Here is a 25600-nt window from a genome sequence, read left to right on the forward strand (position 1 = left end):
TAACGGTTCCCGGACCAGCGGCCATTTTGAGGAGGAGGGAGTGCGGTCAAAGCAATGGAGTGAAAGTGGTATTATGTTTTTATATCTTTACATATTAATACACAATGTTTTGTATATGTTTGTTTTTTTATTATTGTTCAGCGAGAAAGAAAACAACCCTTCCTAGCTAAGCCTGAGGTGAGTTGTATTTAGTAATTCGATATCTTTAACATTACACTTGGTTACACGTATTTTAATTAGCCTGTTGTGTCCTTGTGGGTGTTTATTTATTTATTTATAGTGCCATGAAAAACCTTTTTTTAAAAAAAAATGCCTCAAAACATTTAGAGCTAGAATTAAGCTAACTGCTAAGTGGCAGTAAAGTTACACACTGGATGTTTTTCTGTTGCCTTCACAGAGGAATACATGTTAAACTATACAACAAATTATTGCACTAGGGTAATTATTTATGCCAGGGAGGGAAAATAAAAATATATTTAACAAATGCCGGTTTATTAGGTACACATAGCTAAAACTAACGCAGTCTAAAACAGTGATCATCCTCCAATATGATCTCTTTAAACACTGCAATTGGTCTACCTAATATACTGGCAACTGAGTGCATTTGTTAACTTCTTGTTAAAAACATACATTAAAAAAAAAGCAATTCTATGTAGAGTCCTGCCCTAAGATTTAGAAACTGAACAGTAAAAGTTTCATGAGAATAATAGCAGCTTTCTCAATACCAAAACTACAAGTGACGCTGTGCCATTCAGAGTCAAATGAAACACAAAAGGAAAACAACGTTTCTGCAGGGATCAAAACAGAACACGCCTGTAATTTAATCTCAAACAAGGATGAACAATATGAAGATTATTTGTTGGCCGAATGTGGAAAAGATGGTAGAAAGGTGCTCAGATTATTAATTATTAATTAAAATGCAGCCTCTTGGAACAGAACAAAAGAAAGACGTATAAAGTCTTATAAAAACCAAAAACCCAAGGGCCAATCCAATTTCATACCATGGTGAAAAATCAGTGTACAAGATATATATTTACCTGTACACAACATTACCTGTTAGACAGTTGCTGCCTTCAAATGGACCTCGTAAGCTCAACTCCATTTGAAGCCAGCAACAAAAAACAAACAAACATAACAATGAGTTAGTCTGACAGCACACAAACTTTAAAACAAAAATTGTAAACACAGCCGACCCCATGATATACAAACACACTAATAACGGAAGATATAGAAAATATTTGGTGTAATATGTTCTTACACCACGACACAGTTGTGTTTGGTATTACTGCTTATACAATCTCCGGGTCTGATGTCTAAAACACACAAACAGTGATAAGGTAAGCAGGATTCAAATGCGACGAAACAATAAACTTTGATCAAATATATTTGTGCAACATCTTCACAATGAAACAATGTGTGTGCACAGTTTCAGGGTCGTTAGTTAAACATCTTAAAAAACACTAATAAAATTGACTGATGCCTTAAAGGCACACATAAAAACAACATAAAAAGCAGCAAGCACAAAATATTACATTTTGACCAATAGGTACCCTTTGATAAAAATGACTTGTATACTATGTACATTAAGTGCCAACACTGTTATAGGTGCATTATGTTTGTGAAACCTCCCACACAACACCAGTTGTGATTTAAGAGATGATACATGTGCAAAGAGAAAAGAAAAAGAAAAGGGTGTCACTTTTAAAGGTTGGCAGTCCACAAGTTCCAGTGTCCAGGGTTTAGACCCACTCCCTTCTGTGGGTACTTTTAATTTTGGCTTTCGTCAGGCTCTTGTGAGGCTTTACAGCCGGCTGTTTGCTGGTATTTTCCTCCCACTCATAACAGTGGTTTACCCGAGCACAGCTCAGCAGACACTGCAGCTCCTCCTGAGTCTCTGTGTAGTGTTCAATCAGCTCTGCTATGGAACCGAACTCAGTCTTGCATTTCTGCCACAAAGATAAACCAAATAAACACTGTTGAATTACACAAAATGATCAGTTTCCAATATATAAGTATAATCAAATGCAGTTAAAATGATTGTTTTGGAGCCATCTTATGACATATTGAACTATAAGTAAGTCCAAATACTTATATTTTACATTTTTTTTGGCATGAAAATAATTTCCTTTTCAGACTCAGACCCTCACATCCAATATTGGAGAGCTGCATGGCAAACTTTAGTTCTGATCAGATCCCAAAGCTTCTAAATATAACACTGAATTGCTTTAAATGTGGTCACGCAGCTCTAAAAAAAACCCCAAAAACTGTATCTTACATTTCTAATATTTCACTTGATACAAGTTTGATAAATTCTCATTAATTTAAATGAAAAAAGCAGACACAATATAAAGTATATACACATAAAAATGTACGTAAGATCAGACTTGAAGGGGATAATATTTGCGTGTCATATCATATATATTGTATACTGGTACAAACACCTTGTGTCTGTCTTGTATTATATCAATATTCTACATTAAGTTAAACATTACATTAAGCATTAAGTAACCAGTGGAACAGAAGTCAAACATACATTTCTGTGGAGGGAACTGTTTACTCTGTAATTCAGTCGACATTTTGTTTCCACCACAAACTTAAGTAAATATTATCCTGGCAGACTCACTGTTTGTACAATTATTATGTACAAGATTCAACGTGCCTCAACAAAACAATTACCTCCAGGTGGAATTTCCCTTTACGAGTGTTTTCTATGAGGTGTGTGACCAGGCCAGAGGGGAAGCGAATGATGAGAGAACCACATTTGGGTTTTTTAGGATGCGGACACAGGAGGTACGATCCCAGAACGTCGTCTGCAAGCAGGGAATAGCTGCTGTCACTGAAATACAGAAGAGAAGACGGAGACAAAATAAGAACTAGAGAAGGCATCCAGGCGTCAGCAAAGTATATGAAATGCACAAGTAACACTCACGTTGCGATACCAGCCCAACACCACACTGCTTGAGCCAGTGCTTCTTCTGTTTCGGCCAAGCTCGGAGCGCGGGATCTCCTCGCTGACGTCTTGTTTTGGTCCTTTTCTGTTTGATAGATAAGAAGAGAAATCATTGGGAATTTTGGAGATTTCAAAAATGTGCAAAAGTGGAGTCCCAGCTCAGTGGAGGAAATGTTTGGTTTAAACGTAACAGGCCTGAGATGAACAAAGCAAGTGGTGATTAAATAACCCATAAAGCCAATGTTTGTGTTTTTAACATATTTCAGCTAATTAGTGAAATAGACACCAGTGAGAGAAGCTCAGCAGTGAGAAGCTTAAAGAAAATGTGTGTACAGTAGGACCCACGTGAGACAAAAACCATTACCTATAAAAATTACTACCTTTTAACACCACAGCAGACAGTGAGGGACTGCCCATCACCTGATACTGAGGGGGTTTGCGTTTACCTAATAAACTCTCTGACTCTTGAAAGCGCTCTGTGAACACTTGGCCCACCTTGTGACTCGCTCAGTCGCTCCTGAACGCTGCGCTGTTTGAGTGGCGTGAAGGTGAAGGAGCGGTAAGCCCCAGAGCGCAGCGCTTTGGTGCGGATGGCCTTCTTGCGCACCAGTGATGGGGAGGAGGTGGGGAAGACTTCATCTTGGCTGCTGACTGGGTCATCAAAAGACTTTTGATTCTTCTTCTATAGATGGAGGGGGGGGGAAACAAAATGTTTGAATACAGAAGTGTTTATTCTCAGATGGCCAAAAACTCTTGTTTGTTTTCTCTTCTTCAACCTCATGGACCCCTAAAGTCGACAGCAGTTAGCTGGTTTAGGGCCAGGGACCGCAGTTCCCTAGTAGTGAATTACAACCCTTAAACGGTCCCTCCATCCATTAACACAAATTCAACGAAACCTTGCCAATTCTGTGCGACAATTTTCACTTTCTCCTGCAATTTAAATGGCAAAAAGAAGAAGAAAAGACACTCAAAAAGACTCAAAACATTGCAACATGCATTACAATCAGGCCTTAAGGGACTAACTAGAAGAGAAAGACTAGGCTTAAAATAATAATATTATGTTGTAACGGGCAATAGAGAAGACGTTCAAGTCCAAACCTTAGTCCCCGGCAACCACCCTCGAAAAGGGGCTCTTCTGAAGGACACCAGGGCGCTGACACTGAGAGGGAAGCCGTGGTTGAGCAGGGAGGGGTTACGACGAGGCGTTGAGCCAGCGGAGTCCTCCTGGGCCTCCTCTGGGTGCTTCTCCAAGTAAGACAGCTGGAAACAGCGGCACAGCAGCAGGTTCAGGAACTGTGCCTACGGGGAGAGAACGGGGACACTTGTATCCAAATGGTGATGTCTAATTGTTGGCTGAGTGACAATGATAGCCAGTTTAAAGTTACTTTAACTGACATAAATACAGTTACAGTGTCAAAGTGAAGAGGTAATATATCTCAAAACAAAACAATGTTGTTGTAGTGATCGATTTCTCTTTCCCGGAGCCGTTTACCGGCTGAAGGAGAACTCAGTTTATTTTTTTAAACTCTTGGGATTAAAAAGTGGATTTATCTTACTCTCGCTCCTCAACCGATCTCCTCTTTTACTGTGTAATTAATCTAAAAAGTAACTATCTAAAAAACACCTGTGTGGGTGTACAGTAAAAAATATTTCAAAGCAAAGTTCATTTGAGCTAAAAAAATATAATAAAAAGTATAATTTTTGTAATCAGAGCTGTAACTTTCTCTCCAAGTCACAGTAGACTCCTTTGTTGTAATAAAAAGAACAATGCACCCGGGTCATGTCTTACTGCTCTGGCGTGTCTAGCTTGAAAGACATGGCAGTACAGCTGGGCGTCGGTGCTGCCTGGGTTGTGGGAGACAAAGGCGAACTGGGCGTCGATGGGCCGGGCCGTGGACAGGGAGACTCTACGCAGGGCATGAGCCATCAGTAGTGTCTGCGGACGAGAGACACAAGGACTACTGAAACTACATCTTCAACTTAAAATTAATAACAACACCCAAGATCAAGCTTTGAGCATTTAATTCGAGATAAACAACCATACTTACAGTTTCATCCTCATTGTACATTTTCACACCTTTGATGGAGAATTTTATGGATACAGATCTCCTCCTTTTGCACGTCTGATTGAAGACAACCAACATATTTAAGTAACGTACTCTCCATTAAAATAAAAAAAAAAAAAAAAAAAAAAAAACAGTTTGCAAGTTAAACTTTGAGATACTGAGATACTTAAAAACCACCAGAAGGATCTGGACTCACTTTGAGGGACTTGAGCTGAGCGTGCAGTTGCTCTATCTGGTCATCCAAACAGTGGTCATCCACAGGAAATGAACCCACATACTTCAGAGCAAAGACATAAGATTAGGCAAACACACACACACACACAGAGTAATATAAAGATAAAATCACATTTCTAGAGTTACCTCTGCTGATCGTGTCACTGTGCCATCCTCACTGACTGGTGCCTCACCCATGATGGTGATGTTTATCTCTGCAAAACCACACAGCAAATACATCTTAAACCCAAAAGAAAACTAAAAAATAAGAACAAAACTAATTTTAAAAGGCTGTCAAATAAACAACTTAAAGTCAAACAATCACAAAAGTATTCCTATAGGAGGATTTAAAACTTTAATTTTACAGTAAAGTGTGAGTTTGGCATTGTGTTGTCGACTGTAAATCCACATTAACTACATTTAGGACTATTAACTCTGAGACTTTAGTAGAATTTGTGCCTGTTAACTGTTTGGTAAGTTGCGGCTTTAAAGGCATTTTTCACCGCCGTAAAATGCGTCAAAGTGAAAGCTACCACAGGAGAAAGTTTCCCTATCCGTCAGTGTCCCCGAGCTGTGTGAGTGAAGACAACATGACAGACTGTCGGTGGACAGAAACCTTTGAACCGTTTCCGGCCCCGGTGGCTCAACCTGAGCTCACTTCTTCTAGGTTGTAACAAAGGCTTTGAAATCACAGAAACTCACTTTCTCAGAGTCGGACAAGTCTCCACCTTCACCTCCTCTGCACGCCGTAATTGACACCGAGGTCCTGCTCACCTTTACCCGCTGCCGCTCCGTGGTCCAGGTGTGCTGCTGGCTCGAGGCGGGGCTCGAGAGGGAAAAGGGGCCCGGGTAGGAAGGAAGGAGGGTGTAAATGAACACCTCTCCTCCTCTTGAGCTATATGACAGTCAAGAAGGAGTTGAATCACTGCACCCTCCCCCTGCTGTCTCTAGCCACACATTCCTGCTCTTTGCGCAATACATCCCGGTGACGTCACACGCACAGCGGTGGGAACGTCACCGGATCAGCAACATCCCGAAATACTGCTGGAGTAACAGTACACAGGCACTGATGTATGGCCCACATCAGGGTTTAAAAAAAATGTAATCCGATTACTAATTATCTGTTAAACAGTGTAGTCTATAAAGTAATCCAAGTAATGTAACGTGAGTACTTAGAAATGTCATGTAAGTGTATTCTGTAAGACAACAGAACAATGTGATCAATGTGAAAAAGGAAATGGAAAGATATTTAGCATCAAACATGATATTAAAGAAAAACTGACGCATTTTAAAATTGTAATCCTGCAAAGTAATCCCCATTTTCACCAAATGTAATCTTATGAAGTCTTTTTTTTCTGCAGCAGTAATGGATTACCTTTACCTGCTGCCGCTCTGTGGCGCAGGTGTGTCTACCTTTTTAAAATTCTGATTACATCACTGAATAACATGTAATCCATTACTCCCCGCACCTGATATTGATGCACCAGCAGCATTTTGAAGGTGAAGCTAGTTTATCAGCTTTAGATACGGGTCGGTGGTTTAATCCAGTGTTTTCTAAAGGGTTAAGTTTAGTTATACTAAACTTTTCTAATCTTTACTTTTTTCCACCAACCAGACAATGTTATAATAACGATAATCACTAGTTTAAATAAATGTAATCTTAATACATTTACTTATTTTGTAACCATACAAACAGAAACTAGTAATTACAGCAGTTTTCAGGTTAACACATCCCATCTGTGGTTGGGTTTATTTTGTTAAGGACTTCTTTTCCTGAAAAACGTTGTCAGGAAGTGAAATAGTTAAATCAGGTGAATCATTGAAATCTTTTAATCATTTTCTAAATTCCTTTAAAAGCACATCTGCTGGTCCCAGAAACCCCCAGTCATTATACAATACCAGAGGAAACCCTCAAACTAATAACTAATGAATGATTAAGCTCAATAAAACACCTACTAATACTTTATGTTCTGTCCCCAGTAAACTAAATGATTAAAATAAAAAAAAAACAGCAAAAGTTTACAAATATAGCCATTTTATTAATGACTTGGAAAAAAAAAAAAAGCTTAACAACACAAGGAATACATGCATGCAGGGTATGTATGAGCTACTATCCTCCTTTTTCTTATTCACAACACACATTTCTTACAGTTTGGTACTGAATTACAGCTGTGAAGCAATAAAATCAATTAATGTCTTATGTTTGTTTTTTTTACACACACACACATCAAAAAGGACACTTTCCCCCCCCAATGTGACTTTGAAATGAATACTAACATAGTGTTTTATCCTCTGTTAAATCCTTAAAACCTGTCAACCTGCAGGCTTTATCTTTTTCTGGGGGCAATTTTTATGTTTTAAATAAAACAAAATATCAAAATCATTGTTAATTCATAATACTAATATAATTTTATGGAGGACAAATATGGATAAAAAAAAAAAAAATTCTGATTTAGATGCGGCCAAAATATTGTAATAATAACCTTAAAATCTGTGTTGTATAAAACATTAATATAGTAATCGTTTTAAATCTTTTTACCCATATTTTAAAACGTAAAACCTCATTTTCAACCCTCCAAAAAAAAACCAAAACACTGATATTAGGAACATGTGCTTCCAACACCTAAAGAACGGATGAGGAACAGATATAACAAACGGAAGTCACTACATGGCTCTAGTTACAGTATGTCGGATCTCGCTATGATTTCCTGATCTGGCAGCTGGTCACACATCTGTTTTTAAAACGGCAACGCTAACTGAGCTTTTCTACACATGGTGATTAAAAAGGAAAATTCAGAAACTCTCAATGTACATTAAACTTAACTGGTAGGATAACGTTCTTATTCTACAATTTAAAAAAAATTAAACAAAAACAAAACAAAAACTACTGCCCTGTTAAAAAGGGAGAAAATGATAAAAAGAGAGAGAGCACTGAAACAAAGCGGCAGACTGCTGCATATTCAGAGCAGGCCCAGTCCGTAGGAAGCCGCTCCTGGACTCAGTATTTCCCTCTCTTGGATTTACGAGTGGACTGCTTGCTGCTCTTCGCCCCCTTTTTGACTACAGGCTCTTCTTCGGGGGATGATTCTTCAGGCTCGGGCCGCCTCGACCCACTTTTGGTCGCTGGCTTTTTAACTGCAGGCTCCTCGTGCGACGACTCTTCGGACTTGGATCGCTTGGACCCGCTCCTCGTCGTCTCCTTCGTGACCTCTTCCTCCGGGGAGGACTCTCTGTACACGGGTCGCTTGGACCCCCTTTTGGTCAGCTTTTTAACAGCCGGCGTTTTGGGCTTTCTCGAGGGAGCTCCTCTCTTGACGGGCGTGGCTTTAGGTGGCGGTGTGGCTTCCTTCTTAGAGGCTGATGGTTTCCTTGCTGATCTCTTGGCTGAAGACACCGCTTTCTTTACCGGAGACTTCTTTGCGAGGGGCCGTCCTCTGGCTTTAGGTTTTGACCGACTAGCGCTCCGAGATTTCTTGGCCGGTGGAGGACGGCGAGCTTTGGGAGGAGGCCTCTTCTGAGATTTCCTAAGATAAATTTGAACAAGCAGCTGTTATTGGAGTAGAAGGAGCGAAATTATACACAAATCATTAGGATCAGTTGGATCTTCAATGTTTAAAACTGTTGTGGACATTAATACTCATCTTCTCTAGTGTGTCCGTGTGCAGGAGAAAACTCTCCCGTGTTACTAAGTACAGATCAAATTTACACCCACCTCCTACGGGAAGGAGCTTCGTCCTCAGACTCTTCCTCTTCTTCTGACTCTTCCTCTTCCTCATCAGAAGAGTCAGCTGTCCGCCTCTGCCTGGGTGGAGGCGGGCCTTTTTTCTTCTGAATCTCTTTGAACTTCTCTGGGTACAGGATGGTAGGACTTAAAAAAAAATAAAATAAAACAATAAGAAGGCAACATAAAGAAACCTGTATCAGCTGTGTAGGCCAACATCTGAATTAAAACTGAAATAAATTACAGTATTAAATGGTTAAATGATGGAAACAAATGTAGGTGGTATACCTCGGGTAGAAAGGGAACGAGAGCTGGTAGGTCCCTGTGAAGCCGTGACCCGTGATCTGCTCCATCCAGCCGAGTACTTTACACTTCGTCAGGGTCCTCCTGAGTTTGGCCACTAAAAGAAGAGAGTTCACCTTTTAGTAACAGACTCATCGTTCAGTGGATTTAAAGTTTATACTACAAAACAAATCCTTACAGTGACCAATTCTCTGAACTCCTTTTTTCTTTTTGGAATAATGTGACTAAATGTGTCCCCTGTCAGGCTTGTTAGTAGGTCTATAAGTGTATGTGTGTGTTGGTTTAGGCACATTCAACCACCCTGAAAACCCATTTTCACAATCAGCTATTATCAGGATGTTTGTCCTACAACTAATCTAATCAAACCACACCCACAACTTCAACTTTGACGGTTACACATTTAGTAATGAATATTTGGTGTTATGGAGACCAACGAACAAGCTAGAGATTAATCAAGATGTGTAAAAGCCAATGCAGTCGCCAAACCTCAACAGGATTATGTGCAGGGTTTAAAAAGGTCCAGTGTGAAACATTTAGGACGATCTATTGGCAGAAATTCAATATAATATTCATAGGCATGTTTTCATTCATTGTTGTGTTTTTGAGACCTTAGAATGAGCAGTTTTTAATCAAACACTGGCTCTAGGTAAGGCTGTTTGTGTTGCCCCCATAGTTTCTATCTTGCACTTGGAAAGGGAGAGTGAAGCAACTACACTGCTAGAGGCCACTAAATCCTACACACTGGTCCTTAAAGATTGAAGCTCGTGTGGAGCACATGTGTGAAGTTCATGTGCAAACAAATCTTAAACCACAAGTCTTCAAACAGAACTGAAGATACAGAATCACCACTTTCACTAACTGAATGAAGTGATGATCAATAAGTCGCTGCTGAGCTACAAACATGAGCTAACCTCCAGTTATTTAGCAAAACTACGAGTGAGAACGAGGGCGTCTTCTTACCTAATAGGTTCTCCCTTCCGTCCTTGTTAGCGTCTACTAGGTATTTGCGTAGAGTGGTGGTGCTGCAGGTTTTAGGTTCATTCATGGCTGTGATGGCGGCTGTGATGGCGTCCTCCAAGGCTCCGCCCTTCAGCAGGACCTGGTTACCGGTTCGCTTCAGCTGTGACAGTCAGAAACATTTATTTTAGAGAATCAGGTCAGCTGCCCTTCACTGAGTCATGTAGTCAGTGTGACAAAGAGAGAGTAGAACTATCATTATTGTTTACTGGCACTTATTTCCCCTTTTTTATTTTAATATTTCATAGAGAATATTACCTGGCAATAATTAAGTCTACTCAAATAGTTTAATACAGCAATGGTGCCCAAGGTGGCAGATTGATTGGCACTGTAGACCTTTATCTGGCCTGGAAACAAAGCAGATCCTGACAGAAATGCACAGATAATGTTGCCAATTGCTCCACACCAGAATTTGGAAAATGTGTAAATACAAAATGTAATAAAACAGTGTTTATAAAGAGTTTTACCTGGAAAGTCCCTCTGGCTCCTTTCCCAGTGATTTGTTCCAGTTGGCCTTTTTCTACTGCCTTTACCAGCGCTGCCTTCAGGACTTCTGGCCTGAGGACGAACCAGTCAGTAAATCATTCATACAGTCAATAATCCCAGTTAATGAAAAAACAAACACATGTTTTTGGATGTTTGTGAGCCACTGAAATCCAGATCAGTGGTAAAACTGTATGTCATCTATAAAGTAATAATTCTGACAACTTAACTTTACCACATTATTGCAGTTTTTGTTATTTAAATGTAGTTGTTTCAGTTTCAGTGAGCATCAATGATCTTTTAACTAAGATCAGGTTCTGATCAGGGATGGATTTATCTTCTATTATCAAGAAAAATATTAAACTTTTGCAGGTTACAGCCTCTCAAATGCAACAGGTTGCTTGCATCTACTCCATTTTATGTAATTAATAGTTCAATATTTGGGGTTTTTCCAGGTCAGATTGAGCTAATTGGAAACATATAACACTTTAAAAGACCAACAACATCAAACAACAACAGATGAATCAACAGGATAAAAGCGAACGTGAGGCTGTGTGTGTACCTGCTCTCGACGTTGAGACTGGGGAAGTGCTGCTCCAGGTATTTCTTGATCAGATTGTAGGAGGCCTCTTTGGGCTCACAGAGCCGAGTGATGATGAGAGGAAGAGCATCTCCCAGAGACTCTGTCTTCTGAGCAGCTTTCTAAAACACCATCCATTTACAGACATGACGATTACAACCAAACACATCCCAGTCTCATAGGGAAAAATGGGAGAAGGAAACTGTTGACACTAAGTCATTAACATAAGGATTAGATAATGTGCTAATGCTCTTTGCTTGCTGAGACTCAGATGAGAAGATCAATACCACGCTCATATTCAGTACCTCTACTATAAAGCTCATGGCTCCAACAATAACACAATCCCAGCAGCTCTAAAAGGAACCGATTAGCACGTTTTATCTACATACCTTAGACAATGGGGTCTGCTTCCCAATGGCGAAGGTTCCTGAAAGGCCTTTACCTTTCAGCTGAGTGAGAGACAAAGCAAAACAGAGAGTAAAAAGTACTGACAGATGTTAATGAATATTTGTGGTATAGAATATTTGCTGAGCGTCACATAGCGTAGCAACCACAGGCAAAGCAGGCCTCCGAAAGTTGAAGCAGTGTGCATGAGGCTTCGAGAGCGATACTCAACATCTGAAGAGTTTGCTGTATTTTTTTTTTTTATAGTCTTTCCAAAACTAAAAATATGGAGGCATGAAGTAAAGGATTAAACTGTTCATTCGTCTACTCAAACACAAGCTGCAAACATTAGCTGACAACCTACAGTACTGATCTAACCTAGCTTTTACTTCCGAGGCCAAGCAGCATTTCAAAGGTACATTATTTTGTGTGGTTGCAGGTTACGATGAAGAAAGACTAGCACATCCTCGGGGATGTTGCCGAGTGGTGTGAGGAGCACTCTGAGGAACCTGAACCCGACCAACACACCCTCTGTGGAGGTGGTCACCCATATCTCTCGCAGAGGTCACTGAGGTAGTGAAGAAGCTCCTTGGTGCTCACAAAAGGCTGCTTTCTTATAACTTTATTTAAGTTACATATTCTTTTACACATTAAATAATTATCAACCGACTGTAGTCGACATTACTGAGAGCTGCTTCCTCTCTCTTTCTCTGTGCTCAGAGAAATCAGTTCTTTACCTGTTTGATGGTGCCCTTCTCCAAATGTTTCTTCAAAGACTTCTTGATGAGAAACTTCTTCTTGTCGAGCTCCATCACCGGGTATTTCTTCACAATATATTTCATGACGGACTGATATGAAACCCCAGACCTGTCGTTACAAGACTGCAAAGAAAGTGGACAGGAAATCAAACCCATTGTTTGTTTTTGTTTTTTACAACAAACAAAAAAAAAGGATTAAAACCAAGCACACGTGACTGACTGTACACACCGTAATAGCTTCGATGAGGATATTATCCACTTTGTTTTGAGTGCCTGCATAGTTGGTAACGGGAACCTTTTTGCTGGCAGTGACGCTAGCCCACGCAGGAATCGTCCGTTTCACCTTCTTGACTTTGGCTTTCTCGTACTTGTAGCCATCCTTCAACCTGTCACCGAAAAGGAGCAAGACACAAGTTCAGTGAAGTGGGTCGGGTTCTTTAGAAGCGATATTTCACTGTGATCGTTACCACCCTTATCTTTATCACATCCTCACCTTAGTAGGAGAACATAGCAGTGTGTTGCACACTGTCCAGCCGCGCAGTCCTTGCATTTGTCACTTTGTCCGTTTGTCGCCGACGGAAAAAGACAAAATTAAGTTTCAGAACATCTGTCTTAATGATCACCATGGTAATTTGACCCTGACTGAGCTGCTGTGCTAGTGTACTATATGCAGGAAAGTAAACGTTTGCTTTGTCAAGGTCTGGGAGAAGGAGAGGAGGAGAAATAAAAGTTATTAAATTTGGAAAGCCAGGTCACATGTCCCTTATACTTTTGGGCAAAACCAACATATTTCTCCACATTACTCTGAGTGTGTCCAGTAGATAATGCTGCTCTTTCCTTAAGTTTATCAGAAATGGACTGAACTGTTTACAAATTGTTTTCATGACGCTCACGTGCTCTCCTCCTGGACTCCTCCAAGACTGCGGACAAAAGGGAGGGCCGGCACATCTGTCTAATCACTATCTCATGAATGTGCCCGTGACAGGGTCACATCTTTTGGAAATGCAAAACTGCAACACTGAGAGGAGCAGTCTGTTGTTATCCAGCAGAGGTAAGGATCATAGAAACAGATAAAAGTGCTATCAAAGTGAAATATCGCAGTGGTCAGAGTTGCGGACAAGCTCTCTGGTGAAACTCACTCTTTCTTCTCTGTCCCTTCTCCTCCCTTCTCCTCCGCCGCCGCTCCCTCGGCCTCCTCTCCGTTCTCTGTGGGCTCCGGCTCGACCGTGGACTCGCCTTCCTCGACCTCGGCTGCCGGAGCCGAAGACGCGGCCTGCTCCTCGTCAGCAGAGGGCGACTCCTCTGAGGAGGCTTCAGGCTCTGTGAGGAGAAAGAGATTTAAATTCAAGAAAGAAAGGAAAGAAAAAGGTGCAATAATCCTGAGAATATCAAAGTTAAAAGTGGATGATGCTAATTTCTTGTTCAAGCTTGTGAAATCATAACAACCTACAACATCTACATTAAATGACTCTATAAAAAGGAGGACACGTTAATTAGTATGGGTATTATTCAAAGTATCATTAAATAATTTGAACAAATGTCGCACAATGTGAGCAATTTAGCAAGTTTGGAGCAAGCAAAAACAAACCCCAGAATAAACATTAGCAGCAACAACGTGCAACAGAAACTGAACTGGGGGTGTTAATATTTAATGATACGCACCTCAACCACTGAGCTACCAGGGTGCATCTTCACTGAGAGCCTAAAGGTCGATGCTACTGATACACTTATGTTGTGATTTCCATACTGTGGCGCTCTATTTGGCCTTGTGACTGCAGATTGGCCTTATCGCCGGAGTGAGGCTTGCACTCTACTTTATCAATGTGTTGATGTTCTTTCCTCCTTAAAAGGGCCTAAATGTGCACTATTATAAACTTATTTCACCCTGCTCGTCCCTAATATCCCCGTTATGTTACCCAAGTCTGCATCCAAGTACCAAAACACATCGCAGTGTTGCATTCAATCACTGTTTCTCAGGTCTGCAGGCTAGTTTCAGTGATGAAGAGGGTTGTATATACACACACACACACACAGCATACAAACTGGCTGTGTGGTGCTGTTACGGGCCACATCTGAGTCAGTGTGATGGTGGTGCGTTCACGGGTCTTTCAGGTAAGGACCCTGGTCTAACCTTTCTCTGCTGCAGCGGAGGGGGCCTTCTCCGGGGTCGGAGTCGCTGCTGCTCGGCGAATCGGCATCACACGAGATTTAACGTTACCTGCAGGAGGGAGGAGGAGGAGGAGGAGGATGATGAAGAGGGGGGCAAAAGAAACACGTATCTGAAGACCAGGAAAGCACATTGGCACAGCACTGGTTTGAGGCCCATCCTCTCTGCATGTGCGTGGTTAGAAATGGCGAGAGTGCCAAACCCACTTCATTCATTTGGGGGGGCCCCATTATGTCCAAACAGGAGAAAAGGGTGCACTTGGATTTAGCTAAACGCAGACCACCTTCCAGGCGGCGCACCGCTCTCTGGTTTATCCGCCGGCCTTTCGCCTGTAAATCGCGGTCGTATCCATGCGAGCAGTAACACGGGGGGGGAAGACGGAATTTTTCGGCAATTTCGCCATTTTGTCAGTTGGCTGTTTCGCACAGTAATGGCGTCGCACAAGGCAGATAAAATTCATTTCAGTTGCATGGAGTAAAAAAAACAAAAAACAAAAAAAAACAAAAACACCCCCACCGGTCTACGTTTCTTTTCCAACATCGCATCCGTGCAACTGCATGTTCGGACAATAACGCGACAGAATGCGGGTCAAACTTACCTTTAACTTGTCCTGAAAAAGTGAGTTACTTTCGAGTAAATTTCTGCACGATCCTTTATTTAGATTTCTCTGTTTACGAGCCCCGCCCCATTAGGACCGTTGGTCACGTCGCCGCGTCACACAGCGTCAGAAGGATTCCCACCGTCACGGCCGTCGACACTCAGCCGTTGGAGCCGTTTTTCCCTCTTTCTGTAACATTCAAACTGTCATGGCCGTCGACGGTTAACGGCTGTAACTTTATTTGTCTTTGTCCTCGGTGGGATTCAAACTAGCGACAGAAACCACACACAACACAAGATGGGACTCAGTTATCGTGGTCGCTGCCGTTACCCGACCGAGGCTAGTGTGAAACAGGCTAGCTTGCAACCGGTTTTTTTTTTTTAAAACTTGATTTTAAAAATAAATAATTATACTGAGATTTTCTGTCAATATTTTTGAGTTAACTCGACGTCTTCTACCGTACAACTACACAGTGTTATGAGCGCACATTTTAAACCAAGATAATCCCTAATTATTACGGTGTAAGCGTTAAAAAACTACACTTCTGGAGAGGTTTTGGTAGCGTGTTGATGGCAAAGACTCATGGGAGCTGTAGTTGTACAGCAGGAGATAAACATTCAGCGGAAAATATAGTCAGAAAACATTTTTCAGCTTCCTGGAAAGAGTGAGAAAATAAACCAAACAACTAAAAGCTGTCCCTAAAAAAAGAAAAGAGACCTTATCCAATACAACACCGTATTTTGTGAGTCATATGGCCGATTCCTGTGGTAGTGTGTAGATTATTAAGGTTCTTTGTCTGCTCTTAATCACACCCCTGCTGTAGTTTATGACTAGTTGACCTCTGCCCCCTTTAAAGGCTGCAACTAACATGATTAATCTGCAGATTATTTCTCAATTATTTGATTAAGAGTCTATAAAATGTGTGAAAATGATTATAAATGCACGTCACAATCTCCTAAATCAAATTGCTTATTTTGTCAGAACAGTACAAAACCCAAAAGATACAATAAACGAAGCAGAAAATCTTAAAAAGCATGGCACGTTGGGTGACCTGATGTGACCACACAGATGAATATGAAGGCAGCTACACACAGGAATATTAAAAAGTGGTGAAATATGAGCAAGAAATAAACTTCTGCCACAATCTGAAAGCGGAGGCAACGATTGCGAGTCAGTTTATTAAATGATCTGTCGATGCTTCGATGACTCCAGTTGCTCCTCCTGGTCAAACCACACAGCTCGTCTTCGTCTTCTTCTGTGTTGTCCATGTCAGTTAAACACACACACACACACACACACAACACACACCATCAAAAAGAACAAATCATGAGCGTTTTTTTTTTTTTTTTTTAAATACCTTTTTTGTCTTTAATGTATTTACAAGCTTTATTCTGCTCTGTAGGTCTGAAGTATTACAAGCATGTCAATATCAGTGACCCGGGCCATTTGCTTTTTAAAGTTGCATTTTTTTGCTCATTTTCACTTTAATGTTTTCCAGGTTTGTTCGTCTGCGTTTGTTTTGACAGTTTCCGTGGACTGACTTGCATCGCTTCTTGAATGCATACCTCTCACCTCTCGACGAGGCGTATGTACATATCAACGTAGAGCAAGCCAAGGCTGGGGAAAACACTTCCCGGGTTATTATGAGATAACCTTTGACCTCAAAACGTCATACATGGACAACGTTAATAGCTTCTGTGCATCCACTCCTTTTTTTTTTTTCCCTCCCCACCCCCATTTTAAATCTGTGCTTCCCCTTCATCCCAAAATAATCTTGTTTTACCCTGTTTTAAACCAAACAGTACAGAATCCAGGGAGGCTATTTATTTCACAATTATTATTTTGTTATTATAATTAATTATATTGTTATTTCTGTTGTCATGTTCTCATTTTGTGAGCATCTGCAAATGTTAAATAACTTTCATATTTGCAGTCCTTAAAAAAATAATAAATTAAAGAGTCCAGAACCTATGTATCTTTTAAGTCTCTTCTTAAAAAGTAACAAAAAGAAAAAGTAAGTTAAAATTTAAAACAAAAATATTTTCTATGTATAATACAGGTATTTAGTGCTTCCGCCGTTGGAATCCAAACTCAAAATGGCGGCATGTTTCAGAACCGTACCGCAGAAAAAAATTCCAGCCGTAAACATGTCGTCCTGCCCACACACCCATTTTGAATGTTTGTTTGTTTGTTCTGCTGTAAGGATGCAGTTCTACTACGTCCTGTCCCCTGGGTGCCTCCCTCGTCAATTATCTTCCGACTCCTCCTCCGCCTCCCGCAGCCAGGTGAAGAAGGCCGTGACGGACTTGAGGGCCACACCCTTACCATGCTGCTCGGCAGGGTCTTTGCTCGTCTCCCACTTGTAGAAAGCGTCCTCCGAGATGACGTCCTCGTCATACAGACAGTCAAAGAACATCCGGAGGAGGTCTGGGAATTCATGGATAGAGAGAGAAGGTTTTTAAAGCGTATGGAATCATATTTTTAAGCAAATGAGGGTTAAAAATAAAGAATGCCACAAACAGATTTTCCTTTAAGGTGAGATGTGCTGCAGGCAGGTAACGTCTCATATCAACAGACTAAACTGGGTTTCTCTGTGAGTGACGAATGAATCTGACGGTACTTTCTGTGCTGCCGCAGTAACCCTCAACCATCTGTATTCCAGTTAATTAAAAAGCTGCAGTGGAGGCATCCCAGCAGGTCTCCAGATGCCCTCTGGAGGAGGCGTGGACAAAGGTTTTAAATCCGGGAGGTTCAGAAGAAGTACATTTCCTGAGGCTACTACTGAGTCTCTTAAAGAAGGCAAACAGCTTTTTTTCCCCCCAGCATATTTTAATTTGTTATTTCACTTGTAAATTGCACAGGTTTCGCACTGTGAAGGTCCAGTTTGTACGATTTACAGCAGTGAGGTTGCAGACTGCAACCAACTAAATAGCACTCCCTTCACCGTCCCATTTCCAGAACCTTTAGTGGCCACGAAACACTGCAAAAGGCCCTATGTACAGCCAGCGTTTGGTTTGTCTGTTCTGGGCTACTGTAGAAACATGGCGGTTCAATATGGTGGAAGAGGACCCGCTCCCTCTGTTGATGGAAAATACTCTTAAGTAAGGAAAACACGATTCTTATATAACGTTGATTATACACAAATGTAATATTGAATTTCTGCACATAGATCTTCTAAAATGATCCAAATAAAACACTGAAACACTAAACGTAGTAACGTTATTTTATATATGATTATTCAGTCCAACGTCACTGTTGGCTGACGGCTGACTGCAGTTCACTTAACGTCCACCGGTGTCACTATCAACAACAGTCGTGTAAAACCGGAAGTATAAATTCCCTGATAACAAATTTAAAAAAGAAAATGTAAAGAAGAAAGAGGAGTAAAATATGACGCAGCACTTACTTGGAGGCTGATCGAGGGCAACGATCAGCGCCTGAAGTGCATAAAGTGCTTGCAGCTGTCGCTCAGTGTCTGAGTTAAGGTACTTGAGTAATACAGGCAATCTCCTCTGGATGATGGCCGTGTCCACTCGACAGTTGGTGTTATCATCTGTTCGGTAGAGCAGAAGGAGAGTGAGCACGCTGAGCCTCCCCGCTCCGAGTTTTGGCAGAGAGCAAATACTGCAATTTTTATCAGAATAGAGGAATCCGTCCTCCAGGTGGTGGGAGTGCTTACCTTTCACTGCTGCCTTACACACAGCTGTCATCAAAGCTCTCAGGAAGGGAGACGAGCTCATCTGAGATTCATCTAGGTTTGCCTGGGGGAAAAAAAAAAAAAAAGGAGCGCAGAGGAGGACAAAAGACACGATTTATCAGTCTCACAAGAACAACCTTCAATAAGGAAACAAAAAGATGGGTTGATAAGTAGTGAAGGAAGCAGCGTGTTTGTGTTGAGGGTATTTGAGTGGGAGTGGGGGGCATTGGGGCAAGATTTTGCCTGAGCAGCCAAGGACAGCTGACACTATGTAGTATTTTTGGCTGCTCTCATCTTCCCAAACCTTCTGCCACCTTGCATCCTGCAGCTGCCCATTAAAATTCCCAGCACAGACGTCGGTGGACACTGCGGCAACGCACTTCCTGTCTGTCAGCACCTTAATAAGACCTTTCTGTCAACCCTCTCTCTCTGATTCAGTAACTAACCCGTTCCTTTGTCACACTTAATATTCCTGCCTGTAACAGGGTGTATGGATTTTAGCCCACTAGCTAGCAGAGTCTGGGTGATGGATTTCTCTTTCTGACAGATGTGTGCATACATGTTGTCACTTCTCATACCTCTACCCAGTCAAAGATCTGCTCGTCGCTGGCCATGTCCTCCAGGAGAAGTCTCTCCAGCTGCTGGCTCAGCTCCTCAGGAGACAAGATCCTTTTAGACAGAGCCGCCTCGGGGCTGGAGCCGTCCGACAGAACGAACTGGAGTTTCTGTTTTTTTTTTTTTTTTTTTAAATCAAGACGAGAGGACGGCGATATGATGAGGCAATGACATAGAGAGGAGGAGGAAGGATAGAGGAAGTGTATGTTGATATATCTTTAATAATAACCTGTTGTGAGATGAAAGCCTGGACGTCCTCTCCCGCTGGTAGGACGTCGGTCCAGTTGAGGCCAGATTCCCTCCACAAAGACCCTACAGTCCTATGGCTCTGTGGGGACAAGAGGAAGCAGCGTCACACCTCTCTTCTTTTAAATATTTAATCTATTTCTTCTGTCGGGTTTCCAGGGAGAAAGATTTTAACGAGCCAAAATTAGCTACAAATCACAAATAACCTTGTTGGTTTGATGTTGTTAATAATTATAGTAGTAAATCTATTTTAGTGCAACAATGGAAGTTAATTATTTTGTTGTGAATCATTGGACCAAATGTGAAAGAAGAGCATTTCTTTCTTATATCACCACCAATATAATCAAACCTTCAATAGACATTTAAGTGAGCTGTTGATTATACTGACTTTATAATGTGAGCAGGGAACATGAATGTATGCAGAAGAAATTCAAACAACTGAAGATGAAAGTGTTGCTTACCATTTGTTTGCATAGTATGTGCAGTATTTCAGAAATTAAGATCCCGGCTCTTCCCACAGGAAGCAAAGGTTTGCTTAATTCACTGTGAACAAACAGAGACGACAGAAATGAAATGTACATCTGCCCAGCTGTTTCCTTCATACAGGAGAACGGAGAAGTTAAAATAACTTGTATGCTACTTGAGATCTGGAGCCTGTTCACTATAATGTCTGAAACTAATCTCAGAAATGAGTTCATGCAGGAGGGACTGAAACTTGTGAGGCAGCAGACATGTAACAAAATGCTGTATTGTGGTAAACAAAGCAGAGCGAAGACTCGTTCCAAACCTGTGCACACTGAGGTGATCGAAGAAGATACACCACATGTGGTTGCAAGGCGGCCATTTTAACGGGGTAAACACACAAACAAATGTTACTTTGTTTTTAGTATATGGCCTCAGTGTCAGTACCTAAAGAGCTCTCTCATAGAGAAGCCCCCTTCCCTCAGCACGGGGCTGAGCAGCTCGGCCAGGTACAGCCAGATGTGGGGAATGTCGATGGCCATGTCGTCCGCTTGCTCCAGCGTGTCTGCAAACCTGAGGGAACAAAGAGACGCAGAGGATACAACTTAAAATGACTATATTTAATTTTCTCCTTCCCAATGCCGAATCCAAAACCTGAACTTTAAGTATCAGCTGGTATCGAAATAACTGGAGGTTGAGGGTCGGTTCAGATAGTTTATCAACTCTGTTAGGAAATATAGTAGCTCTGAAACAACCACATTGTTTGTATTTGGAAGTTCTTAAACAAGGCAGGTGAGGAGGGGTCACATTACGCTACCCCAACCAGAGATCAATGCTATGAGAGAGAGATCCATATCTCACTGCAAGTCTATAAACAATAAACAAACTATAACTGTTTTCTTCCAATTTACCGTCAGAACAAGAAGCGTTAGAACAAGCTAATGGGTTTCAATCAATATTCCCCACTTTACGGAAACACCGCAGTCACATTAACAAAAAGCAGGGAAGCATAAAAAAGTGAGAGTCATTAGCTCCGTGTGCATAGAAACGGCCTGATTATCGGGCCGAGAGCATTAGGCAGGTGAACTGACCCTTTGTAGAACTGGGGTTTGGGCAGGAGTCCCTGCTGCACCAGCTGGAAGAGGAGCTGGCCCATGTGGTCCCGAGTTATCTGACTGCGCTCCAGAGTCGACTCCACCCCGACGCGCACAAAGACGTTTAGCTGAGAGCCCAAGTCGAGCTCGTCCACGCACTGGATGGCCTCCTGCAGACGACAAAGGAATATGATGGACACTGTGTGAAGCAGGGGAACATTAAACAGCAGGACAGGAATCTATATACTTAGAAAAAGGGGTTTCACAGCATCACCAAAGCACATTTCATTAGCACTGAACAGGCATCCACTGTGGATTTCTGTGAATCTCAGTACCTTGTAGTCATTTATGTGCAGGAACTCGTCGATGATGGACTTGGACTTCCTCTCGATCTCCTCCTCAGACAGAGCAGGTCTGTCCGGGGTCTGGACCACTGGCTCAGATTTCACTGTGAGAACAACAGCGACAACAGTGCTTTGTCTGAGGTATTGACGACGTACAGCGTATTGATATTTGCTACTGGGGTGATCCTTTTGTTTACAAACAGGATTTCAACCTGCTGCTGCTCCTACATTGATTTACATGTGTTGTAATAAAGAAAAAACATTTTATAAAGTAAATGAAGATGAAATTAAGGTATTTATGTTTGCTGATAACATTAAAAGGTGTGTTTACAAAACTGTTAAACAGCAGACAAAGAGGTTAATATGTTAAATGGTTTTAAAAAAAAGTTATAATTTATGAATGATTACAAAATGATATAATTTTTTTGTTTTGTAAATAAAGGTGAATATTAGGGCAAAAACCAGACTTTCTAGCTGCTGCTGGTCCGAGAAAACTGCCAATAAAACTGTGATTTCTAATCTTATATTTTTATGATTTTATATTGTATGTAACTACAAAACATCCAGGATTTTTGATGCCAAATGAAACCTGTTCATGTCTTCAAATGATAGAAACCAAATATCAGAGTGGTATGTCCAGTGTTGTGCAGCGCAGCGTTCCTCACCAGGCTCCCTGACTCTGCTGCGCTCTGCCTCTGTTTTGTCCTCGGTGACACTCGGTCTCCGGGGCTCGGCCCCCTCTCGCTCTCGGTCTCTCCGAGGCTCATCGGGGGTTTGACTCTCCAGCAGCTCCTTCGAACTGCCCCCCCTGATGAACGGCCCGGGCCGTGACGACGGAGGGGCAGAGATCAGCGGCTTCTCGCTGCGTTCCCTCCCTGTGCTGCTACGACTGCAAACAAATGAATGAATCAGGACGTTGCTGAATCTGAGAGATTAACTATCTGAAGCACAAAGAGACAGGGAGCTCTAACTATGACCCCCGGTGTTTGTCCTTTACCTTCCCAGAGTTCTCCTGGAGTCAAAGTCTGGGTTCTGTGGAGGAGTGGTGGAGGGCTGGGGTGAAGGCGTAGACTGCAGTGCAGAGTAACGATTGAGGCCAGCTGTCCGAGATAGTTCTGAGAAAAATTATGGAGACACAAAAATTACCAAAAAGTAAAAAGTAAATAATATATAGAGTCCTCATAACACAGCAACTGTTCAGCTTCTCTTTCTTGGTCTAATTTTCATTATTTACTCAACTATTTCTGACACTTTTTATGTCATACTCCGTTTCGGGCATACTGACATCACAACTGTGTGACATTTAGATGAGCTACAATCTGACCATGACACCGATTTTCACCACTGAGTTTGGGCCGATCACAAAGCACAGGCGACGTATTGTGTCATGGTTAAGTACTTTCATATCTTGCTGACTAATCTAGTTGGAACTTGATAATTCCCAAGAAGTTTACAACTGTAGTAACTCAAATCCTGATGTGTAATGTCAACCAGTGAAATCAGATCCAGAGAGCTGAAGGATTTAGAAGAATAGTGCTCCACCTCCGGGTTACTTTTGATGGATACGTACAATGGATCTGATGAAATCTGCTTGGCTGACGAACAAGTTTTAAGCTTATGCAATGCTTGGAGACCCACTGTGGTCACGGTGGGTCAGTTAATATGTATATTCTTACCTGAGTCACTGGCTTTGGCTCCTCCACTGCTGCCCTTCACCCACGTGACTTGAGCACGGGGCCCCAGCTGGATCTTCTCATCCATTTGAGGCTGCAGAAAGAGAGAATAATTTAAGAACAAGTTGCAAGCACACGAAGAAATATAAATTGTCAGCAATAGGCCAAGACTTAAATCTACATGTACGTTCTGAGCTGCCATAACGCCCAGCAGAGAGAGAGAAAACAATACACATCCATGTGTTACTTAACCCTAACAATCTGCTGACAAAGGACTCTCTGACATATTACCTGCTCCATAATCATGCTTGCTTTTTTTTTTTTTTTTTTACTGAATTCAATAAAACCAGATTTTACACCAATTCATTTGTATTCATGGTCTCAAGAACTTATGTGTTAAAAAGTTTGATTCATGAGACAGGAAGCACAGAAAATATCTTATAGACGTCTAGTATATTACACATAATATCCAAAAGGATTAATATAAAGAGTAGCACAGTTCTTCCAGCAGGAGGAGCTCTGGAAAATAAAAAAAACTTTACTTTTACTTTACAGAGTAGTACCTCGTGGATCCAGCAGGGGGACTGTGTACTACTGATCATAAACCACAATAATGTAGATCAGATGAGGGCAGGGACAGCGTATGTGTACACAAGATGAGCCACAAAATTCCTCTTGGTGATGTGTAAACATTAATCTGCTGTGTACAGAAACTTTCTACCGAAAGAACAGCAACCACCAGTGCAGGAGCTTCTGGCTGACGAGCACAAACACCTTGTGAACGTGAGACAAACTTGTTACAACATGAAGAACAACCTCACCAAGTTAAACTAAATTACAATGCAGAACTGGCAAAATCCAACCAGTGTGTACAACACAGCCTGCAGGTTCACCACAGACTATCAGACTGGGGATTTGAGGATGTCCTCGGGTCACGCATGGATCGGTTTCTAATCAGTAGTCATTCCTGGTATCACAACAACGCTGAATCCTGTGAATTTCATGAATCAGGGTGTGGGTGTGGAAATTATCCCCGATACATCATATTGATATGAAAATTGAGATAAAAGACGTGTGTGTAAAGGTCAGCATTACAAACCAGACCAGAACTAAAAGGCAGGACCAGCTCACAGGTGTGACAGCTCCCTCAGTTGAAAGGGAAGACTGTGAGTGTGAAGACGCAGCATGTCTCACCTTGGAGATCTTTGGGATCTTGGTGGGGTCGATGGTCCTGCTGTTCTTTGTCATGGGCACAGTGTTCCAGGTCTCTTCTCTCTGCCCGCGCTGATCTCTCTGATCTCTTTGATCTCTCTGATCTCTCGAATCTACGAGGTCACAGATATAAAATGAGTTCAGTGGAAATCAAAAAAGGTGTTTTCATTCAGTGAAGTCAAACGACTGTGAAAGGGGCTGACAGGGTGACACTTTTGACTCGTTTCTGCCATACATGAGGAAATATTATAGGTCAGCTAACAGATGGGAGAGAGTATGGGGCTTCCTGTCTGCTGTTGGGCACAATAGCGTCTCTGCGGGCTATAGGGACAGGAAGTCTGCCTGTATGCTTGCAGGCTTCCTGAGTCACTGTAGCTGTACCGATGTGACTCTAAGCCTTAAAGAGGATTTAGACTGCGGGGCCTGACCTGGCCGTCTCTTGCTGTCCTTTGAGAGCAGTTGCTGGTGCACTTTTCTCTGCTCCTCCTGCTCTTCAATCTTCGCCTCCTTGTGGATCTGCTCGATGGTTTTCGGGCCCTGGTCGGCTCTCCTGGACACCCAGTTGTGCTGAAAGAATAATGAGAACCCACAACAACCTCAGAATAACTTAATCACGCTTCAGTGGTTTCAAAACGGATTTATTTGTTCTCGACCTGAGCGACTTTAAATCACAGCCCAGATCATTTTCTTAAATATCTTCAGAGCACGGGTGGGTTTTTATCACAGCAGATGTCAGTCAGGCACAGAGGAATATCCTGAAGTCACAGAATTAGCCAGTGATCATAACTACCAGACAGATGTGTTGACAAGGTTATCAGTTTCAACTCGCATTACAACCCCCGTTCTGAATACAGACGTTTTGTTTCTAAACAAAGTGGATCCTTGCACTTCCTAGGTAGCCTTGCTCATTTTAATTTCAAATTTGACAGGAACGTCAGCACGGCAGGGCTTGAGTCTGTGTTTTTCCGGCGTCTTGTAGGAGACAGTGACATTGATTCAAACAGCCTGTGTTAGGTA

At 41.8% G+C, this 25600-nt stretch overlaps 3 protein-coding genes and 2 long non-coding RNA genes across 14 annotated transcripts in view; 2 read left to right on the forward strand and 3 right to left on the reverse strand.

The window, feature by feature from the left end:
* The first annotated feature begins 14 nt into the window (after positions 1-14).
* Positions 15-12454, forward strand: LOC127371689 (uncharacterized). The gene is made up of 2 exons (XR_007886427.1): positions 15-177; positions 12157-12454. It is a non-coding gene; the product is annotated as an uncharacterized LOC127371689 (long non-coding RNA).
* On the reverse strand, positions 786-6181 carry sh2d5 (SH2 domain containing 5). Of its 3 annotated transcripts, none has more exons than XM_051414649.1 (10): positions 6004-6181; positions 5377-5444; positions 5213-5293; positions 4999-5073; positions 4740-4886; positions 4049-4249; positions 3446-3632; positions 2930-3035; positions 2677-2836; positions 786-1946 (listed from the first exon to the last, which is right to left on the reverse strand). In XM_051414649.1, the coding sequence occupies exons 2-10, from the start codon at positions 5425-5427 to the stop codon at positions 1740-1742; spliced, it is 1215 nt and encodes a 404-aa protein (XP_051270609.1). In that variant the 5' UTR covers positions 5428-5444; positions 6004-6181; the 3' UTR covers positions 786-1739. The 3 variants fall into 3 exon arrangements, with proteins under 3 accessions (XP_051270609.1, XP_051270608.1, XP_051270610.1); XM_051414648.1 differs by having other exon boundaries at positions 5932-6161; XM_051414650.1 differs by lacking the exon at positions 786-1946 and having other exon boundaries at positions 3397-3632; positions 5932-6165.
* Positions 7248-15525, reverse strand: hp1bp3 (heterochromatin protein 1, binding protein 3). 2 transcript variants are annotated; one of them, XM_051414633.1, is made up of 13 exons: positions 15241-15525; positions 14607-14693; positions 13615-13795; positions 12969-13031; positions 12705-12861; positions 12455-12598; positions 11723-11782; positions 11316-11455; positions 10738-10828; positions 10214-10373; positions 9239-9350; positions 8942-9097; positions 7248-8753 (listed from the first exon to the last, which is right to left on the reverse strand). In XM_051414633.1, exons 2-13 carry the CDS (start codon positions 14671-14673, stop codon positions 8228-8230), a joined length of 1857 nt encoding a protein of 618 aa, XP_051270593.1. In that variant the 5' UTR covers positions 14674-14693; positions 15241-15525; the 3' UTR covers positions 7248-8227. The 2 variants fall into 2 exon arrangements, with proteins under 2 accessions (XP_051270593.1, XP_051270594.1); XM_051414634.1 differs by lacking the exon at positions 12969-13031.
* Positions 13755-18449, forward strand: LOC127371691 (uncharacterized). Its single transcript, XR_007886430.1, has 2 exons — positions 13755-13843; positions 17903-18449. It is a non-coding gene; the product is annotated as an uncharacterized LOC127371691 (long non-coding RNA).
* The window catches only part of eif4g3a (eukaryotic translation initiation factor 4 gamma, 3a), a 47842-nt gene continuing 39252 nt past the window's right edge, over positions 17011-25600 (reverse strand). For all 7 annotated transcript variants that reach the window (XM_051414618.1, XM_051414617.1, XM_051414619.1 and 4 more), the window contains 14 exons: positions 25012-25150; positions 24566-24696; positions 23375-23465; positions 22696-22813; positions 22364-22587; positions 21690-21802; positions 21352-21524; positions 20708-20833; positions 20260-20341; positions 19782-19880; positions 19516-19662; positions 18920-19001; positions 18647-18793; positions 17011-17667 (listed from right to left, as the gene is read on the reverse strand). In XM_051414618.1, the coding sequence (XP_051270578.1) occupies positions 17486-17667; positions 18647-18793; positions 18920-19001; positions 19516-19662; positions 19782-19880; positions 20260-20341; positions 20708-20833; positions 21352-21524; positions 21690-21802; positions 22364-22587; positions 22696-22813; positions 23375-23465; positions 24566-24696; positions 25012-25150 (1854 nt within the window). In that variant the 3' untranslated portion in view covers positions 17011-17485. The remainder of the gene's footprint in view (positions 17668-18646; positions 18794-18919; positions 19002-19515; positions 19663-19781; positions 19881-20259; positions 20342-20707; positions 20834-21351; positions 21525-21689; positions 21803-22363; positions 22588-22695; positions 22814-23374; positions 23466-24565; positions 24697-25011; positions 25151-25600) is intronic.

This window comes from Dicentrarchus labrax, unplaced genomic scaffold (assembly GCF_905237075.1).
Source record: "Dicentrarchus labrax unplaced genomic scaffold, dlabrax2021, whole genome shotgun sequence".
Classification (NCBI taxonomy): Eukaryota; Metazoa; Chordata; class Actinopteri; family Moronidae; genus Dicentrarchus; species Dicentrarchus labrax.